The 16197-nt window shown below is 41.2% G+C and overlaps 1 protein-coding gene across 1 annotated transcript in view; it reads left to right on the forward strand.

Annotated features, from left to right (window-relative positions):
- The window catches only part of FBXW10B (F-box and WD repeat domain containing 10B), a 33811-nt gene that overhangs the window by 7955 nt on the left and 9659 nt on the right, over window positions 1-16197 (forward strand). Inside the window, exons 5-11 of the mRNA XM_087709810.1 lie at window positions 698-811; window positions 2243-2388; window positions 5934-6137; window positions 6340-6461; window positions 7337-7485; window positions 8899-9041; window positions 11931-12089. Of these exons, the coding sequence (XP_087565936.1) occupies window positions 698-811; window positions 2243-2388; window positions 5934-6137; window positions 6340-6461; window positions 7337-7485; window positions 8899-9041; window positions 11931-12089 (1037 nt within the window). The remainder of the gene's footprint in view (window positions 1-697; window positions 812-2242; window positions 2389-5933; window positions 6138-6339; window positions 6462-7336; window positions 7486-8898; window positions 9042-11930; window positions 12090-16197) is intronic.

A 16197-nucleotide genomic window follows, 5' to 3' on the forward strand; every position in this document is an offset into this window, starting at 1 on the left:
GAACAGAACTGCTGGCACCCACCAGTATTAGACTGCAATACTGGATTCTAACCATTGCACCACCACATCTCTTATAAAAAAGAGTAATAAACATTGTTAAAAGATGGAGAGGAGGGGAACACAAAAGACATGGGGAGAGGTGGGGTGTTTCCTAATCCAATAACTACCTCTAGAATGGTGCAACCCCCTTGGAGCTCTGGGCCAGCTGGCAGAGCCAGATGTTCAGGCCATTATGGAAGGTCAAAAGGGAGGGAGTGGACCTTACATTGGAGATTATAATGTTCCAAAGGGCAAGGAAGAAAAGACTGTCTTACTATGCTTCCTTCAAGTGTGGTAGAGGGTTCTGTTTTATTGCCAGTCATCTGCCATTATTCCAACTAAATCTGCCTATCTCTCTCACAATAAATGTGATGAGGAAAATTGATGAGGCCACAATTATACCCTAGTCCCCAAATGCTTGTTTTCTTGCTCTGAATTAGATGGTTTGTTTCAAAACGATATCAGTGCTAAAATCTCCCTGCACCATTAAAGACAGTAGATTGAGCAAAGCCATCTCTAAATTTGATCTTGACTTTTCACAAAGAAATGTGTACTGTATGTTTGTAGCATTTTGGATTTACCTTTTCAGGAACACATTTATTTAAGGAACTGTAACCTGTGCAGTATTATGAATTTGCAATTTTGCTATCTGTTTCAGGGCTTATGTCCTAAAGGAGCAATTTCCACCTATGCCAAAATAGTAAAGGTTGCTATTCCTCGCATAACAGCAAATGGTGATATAGTTCTAACCAAAACTAAGAAGCAATTCAAGGTAAATTGTGGATACTTTTTGTGCTGTCCCAACAGTATATAGCTAATGTAGGAATTAAGAACTGTCTCCTTTAAGAAACTACCTTATGGGAAATGTAGGCAGAACTGCCTTGTGGGAAATGTAGTTCCATAAGATGTGACCACATCTGTGTTCCCTGATTGGGCAGCGGGTATTCCGCCGGGAAAAGTGATTTATTACCGGTCACTCTCTGAATCGCCCTTTGTTAACTGGGATGGCAACCACCGCTCATCCCCTTCATCTCCTCATCTCTGTTCATCAAGGGATATAGAAGATCACAGACTTTGTACACTACGTGATGGGTCAGATCATGGAAAGTCAGAAGTATCTTAACACTGAACTGTTCTGTCTCCCCTTCCTCGCTCGTTAACAGACGACAGGCAAACAAACTTAAAAGGAACTCTCTTTATCAGTTCTCGGCTCAGACTGGCTGCGAGCCCAAAAATAACATAAATAAAGTCTCTGACCAGATAACAGAATACAAAACAAAACTCTTACAACGCAATGCACCTCTCCAAGTGTCTCCTTGAATCAGGGTTACAGAAAGCAAATCACAAACAAACCATGACCGATGAATGACTGAATGCATGAATGAATGTTGACTCCTGCAACCAGGGTGTGGCAGCATCCGTCCTCTTATCTCCAAAACCCCACTAACGAGCCCCAGCTGCATCGTTAATCTTGCATCCCAAAAAGACTCACAGAAGACTGTTGCTGAGTCACAACACTGAACTATAAGTTTTGCTATTAAGGATGCCTGATAATAAACTTGGTCTGAAAGAACATCCTAAGCGTAGAGTTTAACTGCGTGCCCCAAGCCCTCTGCATCGCTGGGGCAGAACCCTTTTCCTTGGAATTCCATGAACTGATTGATGGGGAATTCCAGGATTTTATATAGTTATTATGTAGGGTGGCAGAGCCTAGTTCATTGTGCCTGGGCTTCAGAGCTAAGCATCAATAAATTTCATTTTTACTTGCATGAGAGACCACCAAGGAATTCTAAGGCTGCAGATTAAATCAGAAAACCAAATGCTAGCAGATTTTAATGGTAAATTACTTCTGTGCTATTGTACACAAACCTTCATGAATGAGTCCAGCACATTAGTCTCAAGGCATTTTGATGATAATTTCTCACTGCCGTGTAGCAGATGGAAACTATCAAACATAGAAAGATGGAGCTTTCCTGCCCTTAATTGTACTGTTTCTCTTTCCAAAGGGAGAAATGTCAGTGTATAATTATTGGAATATGTATATCTTTTTGTTCTGGTTATGCTGCTAAGAACAAGAAGATTTGGGGAGAGAAAGAAATCCAGCACTTCTGCCAGCTTAAGTAGGAAGTCACATATTTCCATGTATGCTATTTGCTTTCCCTTTCTCATCATCTATCACTGTCGCTGTTTGCTTTGCTTGCAGGATTATGATCAGCAACAAATTACAAGTCAAAGTGAAGAAATTGAATACATGCAGAAAGCATATCACGGCCAGGAGACAGACACTATCAAATTAGAAGAAAGAAATGTCTTCTGCAGTGGCTACAATGTTCGTATTCTAATAAACAGGTACCGTATTTTGGAGAGTATAAGACGCACCAAGGTTTTGAGGAGGCAAATTAAAAAGAAAAGTAGGGAGGTAGATAGAGGGATAGAGATGGAGAGAAAGAGAGAGAAAAACAGTAGGTAGGGAGGGAGATAGAGAGAGTAGTTAGGTAGGTAGGTAGATAAAGGAGAGAGAGAGAGATGGAGAGAGAGAGAAATACAGTAGGTAAGAAGGGAGAGAGTGTGTAGATAGGTAGGAAGAGGGATAGAGAGAGAGAGAGAAATAGAAAGAGAGACAAATACAATAGATAGGGAGAGAGAGTAATTAGGTAGGTAGGTAGATAAAAGGAGAGAGAGAGAAATAGAGAGAGAAATACCGTAGCTAGGTAGGGAGAGAGAGAGTAGGTAGGTAGGTAGATAAAGGGAGAGAGAAATAGAAAGAGAGAAATACAGTAGATAGGTAGGGAGAGAGAGAGAGTAGTTAGGTAGGTAGGTAAGTAGGCAGGTAGGTAGATAAAGGGAGAGAGGGAGAGAGAGAGAGAGAGTAGGTAGGTAGGGAGAGAGAGTGTGTGTGTAGGTAGGTAGGGAGAGGGATAGAGAGAGAGAAATAGAGAGAGAGAGAAATACAGTAGATAGGTAGGTGTTTCTGCTGGCACAGCACTTGATCAATGTAATTCTCATCAATCAGTTAAAGAGCTTTCCAAAAGGAAAAAAAAGTTTTTGCACTCTGCAAACCTTCTAAAAATGGGCCCGTTTCCCCCCAACCCCCAAAAAGGCATGAATAGCCTGGGGGGGGGCTTGCAAAGTGCTGGGGGGGGGCAAAAATGAGCAAAAAATGGCCCGTTTTTCATGAAAATGGGCCCATTTTTGTCAAAAAATTGCATGCATAGCCTTATGGAGGCTTATAGAGTGCTGTTGGGGGCTGGGGGGGGGGAGGGCAAAAAACAGCCTGTTATTTTGCTCATTTTTGCCCTCCCCAGCCCCCATAAGGGTATGCACAGCCATTTTGGTGAAGGGGTGGCGCTTTGGGAGGCAAAAAAAATGCTGTATTCGGTGTATAAGACACACCCAGATTTTCAGCCTCTTTTTGAGGAAAAATGGTGCGTCTTATACTCTGAAAAATACGGTATGTGTCTAAGATAGAATATATTTACCCTCATCCAATTCTCATTCATCTTGTCATGGGCCCAGGTTCTAGATGAATAGAAGAGAAAACAGAACAGAGAAAGTCTATTAGGTGAGGGACTAAACATTCTAATTAGTGATATCTGGCTGCTGCCTATATAAGAGACTAGCTTCGCCTCTGTTCTCCTTGCTGGAAACAACATCTGTCTCCTGTATGACTTCCATGTAGGAATTCTACTCTTGAATCTTAAATCCTTAGACTAGCTGACAACTTTGACCTGGTTCTTGAAAAGGTGACGGTAAAGGTGTTCCTTGTCCAGGGGTGTCTCACTCTAAGGAGTGGTGCTTATCTCTGTTTTTTAACCAAGAGAGCCAGACATTTCTCTTGTTATGACCAGCATGACTATATACTGAGGTGCACGGAATCAATGTTCCCTCTAATTTTTTTTCAGCGTGAGCAGAAAAGTATAGTATTTGAGCGGCACATTTTCATGCCTGAGCACTTGAATTTTTTTCACAATGTCACCTAAGACAACAACAAAATCAGTATTATTTGAAACTCAAAGTTATGTTTATTCAAGGTACCCACAATAATTAAGTGTTATATAATATCAGTATCACTTAACAACGCTGCTGCTTAGCAACCAAAATGTTGGCTCAGAAAGTCTGGCATTTGAACCACACAAGTCTTAAAGCTGTTGTTACAAGATCCTTGCACCCCTAACCCTTTACAAAAAAAACCCCCAGAGGTCTTCAAACCTGACAGCTTTAAGACTTGTGGACTTCAACTCCCAGAATTCCGCCTCCAGTCATGTTGCGGCGACGTCATCTGCGTGGATCTGCTCCATCTTCGGTTTTTTTCACAGGGGGCAGGGCTGCCGCTGAAGATGCCAATGAGACCCCGCCGCCACTAGAATAACTGCTGCCGCTGCCTCCTCCTCCTCCAACAGCACCACCACATTTGCTGCCCGGTGCTGCGGCTGAGGTGAAGCTGCCAAACCTCCCGCTGGCGCCCCCGCCCATGGCAACGGTGGCAGTGCCTCCCCCTCCGCTCGGAACACCTCAGCTGGGCACCGCGTTACCCCTGCTGCCGCCTCCACCGTGCTTTTGAGAAGCCATGAGGCCTTTTTTTCCTGCTCCCGCCTCTTCCGCCGCCTTCCTACTAACTCCCGTGGCCTCATGGCTCCTCAAAAGCACGGCGGAAGAGGGGCGGGGGATGGATAACGCGGGGCCCAGCTCGGGTGCTTCGCGTGGAGGGGGAGGCACCACTGCCACGGGTGGGGGTGCTGGCGGGAGCTTTGGCAGCTTCATCTCAGCTGCAGTGTCGAACGGAAAATACGGCAGTGCTGTTGGAGGAGGAGGAGGCAGCAGCAGATATTCTGGTGGCGGTGGGGGCTTTGGGGGTTCACTTCAGCTGCAGAGCCGGGCGCAAGCGGCTAGGATTGGCCGCCCACAAAGGACCTCCCCGGGCTTGCTTTGCTCACCACAGGGCGACTGATGCTAGTTTGAGTGGCCGCACCCCGCGCAAACTACCGTCAGTCGCTCTGTGCTCATCAAAACAAGTCTGGGGAGGTCCTTTGCGGGCGGCCAGCTCTAGCCGCCTGCAAAGGACTTCCCCGCGTTTGCTTTTGTGGGGCGACTGACGGTAATGAGCGGCGCAGCCAGCGCCTAGGAGGTCCTAGGAGACCGGCTGTGCTGTGTAAGCTCCTGCCGCTGTTCCCCCACCCCCGCGCTGTGGTAACCCTAACCAAGACAGAAAATCTGAGGCCCCTCAGCTTCCCGAGCCTGTGACAGAAATCACTGCGCGGCAGTTAGAAACTGCTGTGTGGTATTTTCATGCCATGTGCGCGGCCGCGCAGCCGCGCATCTTAGAGGGAACAGTGCATGGAATGCTGTTACCTTCTCACCGAAGTGGTATCTATTTATCTACTCACATTTGCATGCTTTTGCACTGCTAGCTTGCAGGTGTTGGGCAAGTAATGAGAGCTCACCCAATTGCCTGGTGCTCGTGTATTGAACCTGGGCTGTCAGCTTTCCAACTGGCAAGCTCAGTGTTGAACTGTTGAGCCATCATGTCCTTTGAAACTTGAAACTTTGAAACTTGAACTAACTTGCACACTCCTATTTGAAAGAAAAATTGCTTTGCTTGATATTCCATGCTACATTGTTAACTCTGCTGCCTGAAAGTAAAACTGATAAATGCCCATATGTGTGTATGTGGCTGAAACCTGAAAAAGGATACATCTCACCAACTCACCCATAAAAATTGTTCAAACATATGGAAGAACTATCCTTCCAAGCATGTGGAAGCATCTTTGTCTGGAAACAGTAAGTTTTGGTTATTTTGCGCCCCACCAGTGGAAACAAGGAAAGGGATGTAGAAATTACAGTATGCCTGTTAAAATAAATCAGGGTCCTAATTTAACATTTGCTTTTTATTTCAGTCTGGATTCCAATCGAGTGATTCACAGCACTGCTGGAAGGCTATTGGCCTTTGGTTCTTTAGATCGAAAAGTCCACTTTCTAGATATAGAGAAGATTAAGAATGTCCCTCCTGTCTTCACTGGGCATGCTGGTAGTATCAGAGCCTTGTATCTCCATGAAGAGAGAGGATTCCTCCTGAGTGGCAGCTATGATCTCAGTATCAGGTGAATGCTTTTAATGTCTTTTCTTTATCCCAGGACAGTTTAATCTGCCTTTTCCAGGAGTTAGTTTCCATTTTTGGGGTGGGGAGTTGAATGTTGATACAACAACGAGGAAGATCAGCTTGTTTTATTCTGGCTATATAATAGTTTTTTCAGTTTCTGTTTGCATAGTGTTTGTTTACCATTTTCTTGAACTTTTTTTTAGAATGTGGAACATCAGAAAAGGAACCTGTATGAAGATTTTTCTGGGGCATAAAGGGAATATCACTTGCTTGGATGTGTGCAAGTTCAGATTTGTGTCTGCATCCAAAGACTGCACAGCAAAATGTGAATATCAGCATTAATCCCTCTTAGAGAAGTGGGGGGGGATCAATGACTTCAGCTAAAATGCTAAAGTTGGTAAAGTAAGAAACTAGTAAGTTGTATGATAAAAGAAGACTTGCTTGACAATGAGCCAATCATGACTTTTTCCAACATAAATCAGAAGCATGTTCTCCGGTGGTGGGTTCCTAACTGGTTTACTACCAGTTCACTGAGACGGCATTTTGCGCTCGCACGTCCCCCCCCTCACTCATTGCTGCGCATGCACAGTTGACTGAAAACTGTTCTGCTCATGTGCAGAAACATGGCGGTGACAGCAGAAGAGACTGGGGAATCAGTTCGGGACATGGCAGGCCTGGGCCACTGCAGGTTCCAGCGACCCAGGCTGCTATACCACTACCGGTTCTGTCCAACCAGTCCGAACCGGTAGGAACCCATCACTGATGTTCTCAGCCCAAGGGCTACACTAGGCTTAACGTACCATGCTGAGAACAACACTCCAAAAGTCAGTGGGGCCTTATTTCCCTAGCTTAAAAATCCTACTTGGTTCATTTTTCAGCTATGGTGGTGCAATGGTTAGAATGCATTAGTGCAGACTACTTCTGCTCCCTGCTGACTTGGACATCATATTCTGAACCACTCACTCACAAAGGTTTAACGTAGTATAAGCAACCTAGCAGTGCATTTCTCAAATAGATAAAACACAATTCAGTGAATATAGATAAATCACACCCCTCTGATACATGTGATGTATAACCTCCCAGATAAGTCTCACTGATGTTTTTCTATCTTGGACTGAGCCGCATTAAATGCATTGAAACTTAACTTCTGAGTAAACAGGATGAGCAACGTGCTAAGAAATCTTCTTGTGTTTTTTACAGTGTGGGACATGAGAACTGCGCGATGTATTAAAACTTTCAATCACAAAGCTCATGTTTGGGCTGCTAAAATGAATGAGGTTTATATTGTGAGTTCCTGTGACAAGGGCCTCGTGAAAGTTTGGCATGCTGAGTCATATATACTAATCAAGGTATGAATTTTCCAAAAGATTGGCCCAATTTCTTTCACATTTAAACTCAAGTAAGTAACCAACAGTGCAATTGTACCTACAAACTGACAAGAGTACAGGAAAAATCAGAAAGTGCTTAAAATATATTTCAATGCAAAGTCCCCTTAGGCATCATGCTATAAATTAGACATGCCCAGGAGAGATTGGTCTTAGCCCTGAGTCAATTCTCCACTAGTAATTTAAATCCTATTCAGTCCCCTTTAAAGTGGTACAAAGTCTGTCTTCATTACTGTTATTTATCAAAAGCTGGATGGATACTTCTATAACATGATATATAAATCACTAATTGGGAAATAATCTTGAGATCTTGTTTGTAGAGTTTTGAGATTCCCGTGATACTCTAGGATTTCTTCTTACACGAGAAAAGTTTTCAAGCAAGCAAACAAATCCCCTCCCCCAAAATAAATAAATAAATAAAAACTTGGTAAGATAATCATCAAAAACAAGTTAAAAGTTTTTTAAAGTTTCATCTTGAAATCTTAACATATAATATTATATGATATAATGATATAATGTAAAGATATTTAAGGAGTAAAAAAAAGCAGTATTTCATTCTTGTATCAGAGCAACTGAAAGGCTGGCTCAAAAAGAAATCAAAAGAATTACTTTACCTTTTCTATTTTTTCTCTCTAACAAAGTCAATGATTAATATGCCTACCCTCAGGGCTCATTGTTCTTTAGCAAGGCTTGTTCTTCTCAAACATAATTCATTTTATGTGGAACATATATACTCCTGTGGGAATAAGCATGTGTAACTCACTTTGTGAGATATCTGCTGGGGATATTTTTTTATTAACTCTGTAACTGAAATACATCATGATGGGATAGAGACACTTATGGCCATAGTTATACAGCATTGCTATTTATGCTAGTGTACACCAACCTTGGCAACTTGCTGGCTTGGGAATTCTGGGAGTTGAAGTCCAAATATTTTAAAATCGCCAAGGTTGAAAAACACTGATTCATACTCTGTTATTCCAGTTTAAGACCCAGTTTAAGAGTTTATTCCAGTTTAAGAGTTGTTATTGGATCTTACATCTAACATCTTTTTATTTTCTACAGGGAATATCTGATAAACATTTTACACACAATAAATAGAAATCATTCAAAGCTTTAGAAATGTTTCTTATACAGTATACTTCTGAGCAGGAAAAACAATATCACTCTGGTTATTTTGTAATCCAATAAAGAGGCTAGCCTTAGTGACATTTGGGAGAGAGGCTAGCAAAAGAAATCTATGGAAAGTCTTTCACAGTTTTAGCTACAATATTCACTGGCAAAATAAGCAATCAGCCACAATCAAATCAAAGTACTATATCAAAAGTACACAAAGAGAAGCCTCCCCCACCCCTCTTCTTCCTCCTCCTTTTACAGGTTTTAGAAGGTCATCGAGGTGCTGTAAAATGTTTGTCATTTGATGAGTGGCATCTTGTGACAGGAAGCAGTGATGGATATATTTTGGCATGGAGCATGGTGGGAAAACACAAGCGATGTCTAATGGCTTTCCGACATCCCAAGTAAGTCTTTTTAATATAAAATACAGTTTGCATTTTAAACTGTACCAATCACTCTATTAAAGAACCATTGTGTTTTTTGAAGCCACTGGGGAAGATATTTTGAAACCATGAAAGAGGGAGATAAATCTTGAAACCATTGAGAAAGGTAGTCTTCTGGCATGAAGGAAGTTATTTTCATTCTGGCTAAATGAAAGATGCAGTCAAGGTCATGATGACCCAGAGACTGAAGACTGGAACCAGATGAGAAAAACAGGGACAGGCTCAGCTATTAATTCAGAAGCCATCTGATTCAAGGATTATGCCAGTCCTGACGCTGACTATGGTTCTGGAAGAAGAGGCCTGCAATCTAGGAGTATTCAAATCAGATGGAGGTCATGACCAGTAACTATATAGCTGATAACCCCGGCATTGCCTGGGTATACACGTCAAAACGTTTGTCTGACAGGGAGCCATTGAGAGGGGCCTTTCTTCCCCCTATTCCCATGCCCATTATCCCTGTCCTCTCTTTTTCCCCTCCCATGCGCTCCTCTTTCCCGCCCTGTCTACAATCCTGGCACATTGCCCCAAATCCATCAGGCGTTTCCCCATTGGTCCACTGGAGGGTGAATGCCATGGCTGGCTTTCCAGAGGAAGCTGCAAAGGAACTGACATCAAAAACACTTGCTGATCTAAGATGCCACATTCGCTCTCCTTACACACACACACACACACACCAGGGGTATCTTACACCCCACCCCAGTATTTTTTTTCCTGAGGGTAAGTCCTAGGTGTACCAAGTGTGGTTGAAATTGTTCGAGGCGCTCCAGAGTTATGCTGGAACGTATGTATGTATGTATGTATGTATGTATGTATGTATGTATGTATGTATGTATGTATGTATGTATGATACATAAAATAATATATAGAAGATGATGATAGATAGATAAATATAGATATATAGATATAGATATACAAGAATTATATTTGCAAGGAAAGCTGAGAGACCATTGACAAGAATTTCCCTGCCTTCCATTTCACACCTGAAACAGTTGTGAAATGGATAACTAATTGGTCTCTAAACAGGAAGGAGAGAATATTTCTTTTAATCTATCATCTATTTTTTCTGCATCACATTTCCTTTCTAGTCTGATTTATTGCTCTTTTTGTTGTTAGCATTTAGAGTAAGGTGCCACTGGCACACAGGATTGAAACCAATATAATTTCCTAATTCAGGCAGCTCCCTATTTAGCCCACATAATGTACAATGACTGCTTTCATTTAAGAGATTCAGTTTGTTTTGGTAGTTATTTTTTCACATTCCAAATGTTAAATTCCAATTTTTTTCTCTAGCAATTGCTCTCTTAGTACAGTAGTACAATCATTTTTTTCTTCTTAGAATGATTTGTGAGTACAGGTGATTTTGAATATTTTTTAATTCATAAAAAATCAAGGATGAGCCTGAAACATCCAAATTGGATTCTGGACAGACTCTGGGCAGGTCAGACTGATAGATGGCACCTAAGGAGTTATGAATGTTTAGCTGTTCACATTGTATAAAGTAAGGTAGATGACACTGATAGAGATATTCAGGTTTTGTTGCCTAGGCAAAAGGTATTAAAGCACTTTTTAAACTCCAGAACATCTAATAACATTTGGAAGTGGCTCACATGAGATAAGACCCTTATCTCAGTGAATTAGGGAATTAGAACAGTCAGACTTGGAAGATTCTGTTATTATGGCCAAACTCAATAAAAGTAGCTTTAGCCATTCTGTGGAGTTAATTTTATGATCTAGTCCAGTGATGGCGAACCTTTTTTTGCTCACGTGCCATGGGGGGAATGCAGGGGGGTCGTGCGCAGGCATGCCACACTCATAATGCAATGCATGGAAAAAAAAAACAGGTGTGCATGCACACGAGAGGCGCTCCCCCCCATTTTTCCATGCTTTTTTCAACCTCCGAAGGTTCTAGAGGCTTTCTAGGATCCTGGGGAGGGTGAAAACAATGCCCCCCCCCCGGAGGCCCTCCAGAGGCTTCAGGGAAATTCAGGCTTTCCTGAAGCCTCTGAAGGACTAAAAAGACTCTACGAGCAAACCGGAAGTGACTTCCAGTTTGCTTAGAGGGTCGGTTTAACCCTCTGGAGGCTTCAGGGAAGCCGCCTGAAGATCCCTGAAGCCTCCGGAGGGCTTAAACCGACCCTACGAGCAAACCAGAAGTCCATTCCTGAACTTCCTGTTTGGCCACAGGGCCGTTTTTTTGCACTCTGGGGGCTTCATTGAAGCTTCTGAAGCCTCCGGAGGGCTTCGGGGGGAGGCGAGGGTGGCTCTTTTCACCCTCCCCAGGCTCCTATAAAGCCTCTGGAGCCGAAAAATGGCTTTAAAAAAGGCTGAACTCAGCTGGCCAGCGCGCGCATGCACGCTGGCCAGCTGGCAGGGCAATGCCTCGCGTGCCTTGACAAATGGCTCCCTGTGGCACGCATGCCATAGGTTTGCCATCCTGGATCTAGTCTGTCAAATAGGGCTGACATCAGTCTTGTAAGTCTGTGCTGTACAGCTTTCTCCTTCATCAAATAAGGAAACCATTTCAGAACATAATCTGAAATTTTGCATCTATTTTATCATAGAGTTTGTTCTGTCTCTGTACTACATCTAAGTAAAAAAAGTTATACTCAACTTTGGATGAAAAGTTAATCTTATCCTAATACTTACATTCTAGATGGTGCTAGGTAGATGGTGATGCTGAAAGAATCTTTATTTTTTTCTTTTAATACTGTAGGCTTTTTAAATAATTGTTGATAATTTTAAGTATATTAAATAAACATCACTGCATTAAAATTTGCTTTAAAATAATATCATGTATCAACTTAATTAAAAAGATAACTATTTGTTTTTAATTGCTGATCTTGTTTGTAGGGAGGTTCTATCGCTGGCCTTTGTTTATCTCAGAGTCATCAGTGGCTGCGCTGATGGGAAGATACGCATATTTAACTTCTTCTCTGGAATCTGTTTGAGGGTTATGAGAGCAAACAGCAGAGGTGACCCAGTGGTGTCCTTCTGTATTTTAGAAAACAGGTATGATTAAAGTTCTTATTTCCTAATTCAATAATAATAATGGTAATGAAAGAAAGAGATATATGGAAATGCTGTGAATCCAACCTGCCCCAAGCAACATAGTCTTGAATTATTGTTACTTAAAAAGTAAGTTTACTTAAAATTGATGGGTATTACTTCTGAGGTATGTATTTTTAAAGTCTGGCTATTAATGATGCATTGACTTTCCATGTACACTTTCAAACAAAATAACTAAAGAAAACAAATCAATGTAACTTAAACTGGGGTCTTTGGTGAATCTTTTATTTATTGTTTCCTTCTATAAAAAGTTCCAGAGTTCAGTCTTCTTATGTAAAATTGAAAGACGATTTTGAGTTTTTCTGCTTCCAAAATACTTTTTACGGAATTTCAAAAATAGCTAAACATTGTTCCGTTCAACAGTGGTAGATTTCTAAATTCTTGAATCCTGCCTTCATTGTATTGTTTTCTCTTGACTGTTTTTTCTTTGAGAGAAAGAGGAAGAAAAATCATGATGTATTTCAAACTAAATTAAAAATATATATAAAAATATATCTTCCTGTAATAGAATTGACAATATGCATACCTTAGACAGCCACCCACGATAGTGCAGCAGTATTACACTAATTATTAATATGAACAGGCCATCCAATCTCATTTGAAGTCACTCTCTTATCTTTACAGGCCACAAATACCCATGCTAAGCTTACATATTTACATTTTATGTGCATATTATGGAAAATGTAGCTATGGGGAAAGCTATTTAGGATCAATTTTACTACAGGTCTTCAAATTTTTCTGGTTTCAGATATTTGGGAAGGGATTTTCTATCCCACAAAAAGCTGAAGTACTGTATATATGGTGGGAGAAGGTTATAGGCTTGGAATTCCATGAATAGAACAAGACAAGGATATCCTTTGTCACCATTGTTCTTTGTTTAACTCTTGGAGTATTGAATTAAGTATTAAGTATTAAGATGGGGTGATAGAATTGTTGGAGAGAAGATTAAACATATTAATTATTGTATTTGGTGATAATTTTGGAAGACCCTTTGGAAAGAATAGAAATATTAATGAAAAATTAAACAATTTTGTTGTAATAGTAGGATTTTAAAGTTAGTAATGATAAAATGAAGATGCCAGCAAAAAGAATGGTAAAAACCAACATTGAGATTTTCAGATTGAGAAAAAAATAAAATGAATTACTGGTATATGTTATTTCAAACTATTTATACTAAGGTTTCAAGAAGGAATTCAAGGAGGATATGTTAAGATGGGGAAAATTGTCATTGGGATAAAAATGAATATATTGCCTAGAGTAATATATTTTTGTATCAAACAATACCAATTTTGACAACTGATGTTCCATTTAAGCAATGGAAAAAAAGATATAGTATGAAGAAATAAATGAAGACTTACTCAGGATGAAAAAGAGCGAGGAGAACTGGGATGGCCTGATCTGAAATTGCCTACTATTTTGTTTGAACAAAAGAATGGATGTTCTTGAGAAATAAGAGAATATTAAAACTAAAAAAGATATGAATATGTCCTGAGATATGGATAGCATGATTTTTGATAATATGATAAAGTTAATGTTAATGTGTATTTTAAAAAATCATTACACTAGAAGTGTTTATGGAGGATGTGGAATAGATACAAATGGAATAGATACAATTTAGGTTGTGCCTGAAAATGCCTTTTGTGAAATAGCAGACAGAAATGGTTAACCTATTGAGAGCTATTAAAACAAAAGCACAGAATATATAAAATGTGGTCAAAGGAGGAATTGACCACACACAGAAAGGTTTAGTTTCCAACAGTTTTCAACTGTAGAGTTAAGATAAGGTGACCAGATTTTCAGATTGGTAAAGAGGGACACCATTGACCGGGGGGGGGGGGGGGGGGGGGCGGCGGCTTGATTAAAATTTTTATATTTTGTCAAAAGGTCACACAAGGCGATTATATGACCCCAGGACACTGAAAGCATCATAAATATGAATCTGTTGCCAAACATCAAAATTTTGATCACGTGACCATGAGGATGCTTCAACGGTTGCTAAGTGTGAAAAATGGTCATCGGCCGTTGTAACTTTGGTCACTAAATGAACTGTTTGAAAGCTAAAGCTAGCTTGCATTATGCTAGCTTACATTTTCAAGAGAGAGAAGCTAAACTCCCTATTAGAATTGAAATAGAAATGAGTAGAGTAGAGTAGACTACAATAGTTTATTACCCAAGTGTGATTGGACACACAAGGAATTTGTCTTCTGTGTACATAAATAAAATAAAATACAATACATTCATCAAGAATCATAAGCTACAACACAGTGATATTCTCTCTCTCTCTCTCTCTCTCTCTCTCTCTCACACACACACACACACACAAATACACACACACTCCTCCTCTGGATTCAATGGGGTTTAGGAAATCCCCCCACCTCACACACTCCCTCTTTCTTTCTCTCTCCCCTCCTCTGGATTCAATGGGATTTTTAGAAAATCCCCACTCCTGTGCACACAGTCCCTCTTTCTTTCTCTCTTCCCTCCTCTGGATTCAATGGGGTTTAGGAAATCTCCCACCCTCATACACTCCCTCTTTCTTTCTTTCTCTCTTCCCTCCTCTGGATTCAATGGGGTTTAGGAAATCCCCCCACCTCACAGACTCCCTCTTTCTTTCTCTCTTCCCTCCTCTGGATTCAATGGGATTTTTAGAAAATCCACACTCCTGTGCACACACTCCCTCTTTCTTTCTCTCTCCCCTCCTCTGGATTCAATGGGATTTTTAGAAAATCCCCACTCCTGTGCACACAGTCCCTCTTTCTTTCTCTCTTCCCTCCTCTGGATTCAATGGGATTTTTAGAAAATCCCCACTCCTGTGCGCACACTCCCTCTTTCTCTCTCTCTCTGTCTCTCCCTCCCTCCCTCCCTCTCCCTCCCTCTCCCTCTCTCTTTCCTTAAATTCTGAAGCCTGACGAGGGAAGAGGCTTGAAAATAGTAAAGATCCTCAAGGATAAATTCTTCTGCTTTTGATTTGCATTAGTACTACAGCACATTTCTACTAAGCTCCTGTAAATCTATGCTTTTGATACACATACTGCTGCATAGCATTCACTAAAGGATTCCATGTGTTATCATTTTTCCTAGCTGGGTCTTTGGTCCAATAAGTAAAAGAATTTGCAAGCATGTAGGTATGACATATGGCGAGCTCATGTAACTTGAGGCTGCCACTTGTTCCTCTGAAGCCATAGCCATTTCTTCCTCTGAAATCTCTTCTCTTCAAATCAAAGTCCTTTAAACATTATGCCAAGCAAATTGGAGTTCTACAATTCAGATCCTGTTTCAATCATGATAATTGGCAATTTTTTTTTACTACAACATGCCCTGCATATTTCATTATCTGGAACGTCATTGGAGGGATCAGGATGGGTCTTCAGCATTTTAAAAACAGGGATGCTGGAGCTAAAAACCTCAGTGTAAAATACTTAGAGCTGGAGAGAAAGAGTTGGAGAGATCCGTGCTGTTTGCGAGCTTGGAAATCTTGGCCAGCCGATCCCCCACCCCACCCCATCCCGTCCTCTTTTCTCTGCCGGAACCCGGGCGGGGGGACTAAGCGGCGACCACCTCCATCCCCACGCCTCAAACCCTCTTCCTCCCCTCCACTCCAAAACTCCTCGGGGCAGACTGCGAAGGAGGGGTGGAGGTAGAAGCGTTCAGTTTTTTAAAAAAGACTGGGGAAAAAAAGAATTGAATTGAAAACAGTAATGAGAGAGACAAAAATCAGAGTATCCAAAAAAAACCCAACACTTTTTTTGTGCTTTTTTGCGCTTCGCTCCAGGATCCAGATGAGGAAGGCTACGACCGTTCCCAAAAATTTTTCCCTCTCCCTCTTTCTCTCTCTTCCCCCCCTCAAAAAGCACGACGTAATAGAGCTGTTTCGAGTCCTGATCATTCGGGATCCATTCAGAATCCTCTCACCGCCAAACTCTTAAAGCTTTATCAACTCTACAACAAACCCCTTTTTCTCCCCTCCTTTTCTTCTCTTTTTTTCCTTTCTTTTCCTTTCTTTCCTTTTCCTTTCTTTTCTTTTCTTTCTCCCGCAGACACACGCCCCAAT

Source organism: Thamnophis sirtalis, unplaced genomic scaffold (genome assembly GCF_051295495.1).
Source record: "Thamnophis sirtalis isolate CommonGarterSnake01/CBP01778 unplaced genomic scaffold, rThaSir2_p1.2 scaffold_3, whole genome shotgun sequence".
In the NCBI taxonomy this organism is placed as follows: domain Eukaryota; kingdom Metazoa; phylum Chordata; class Lepidosauria; order Squamata; family Natricidae; genus Thamnophis; species Thamnophis sirtalis.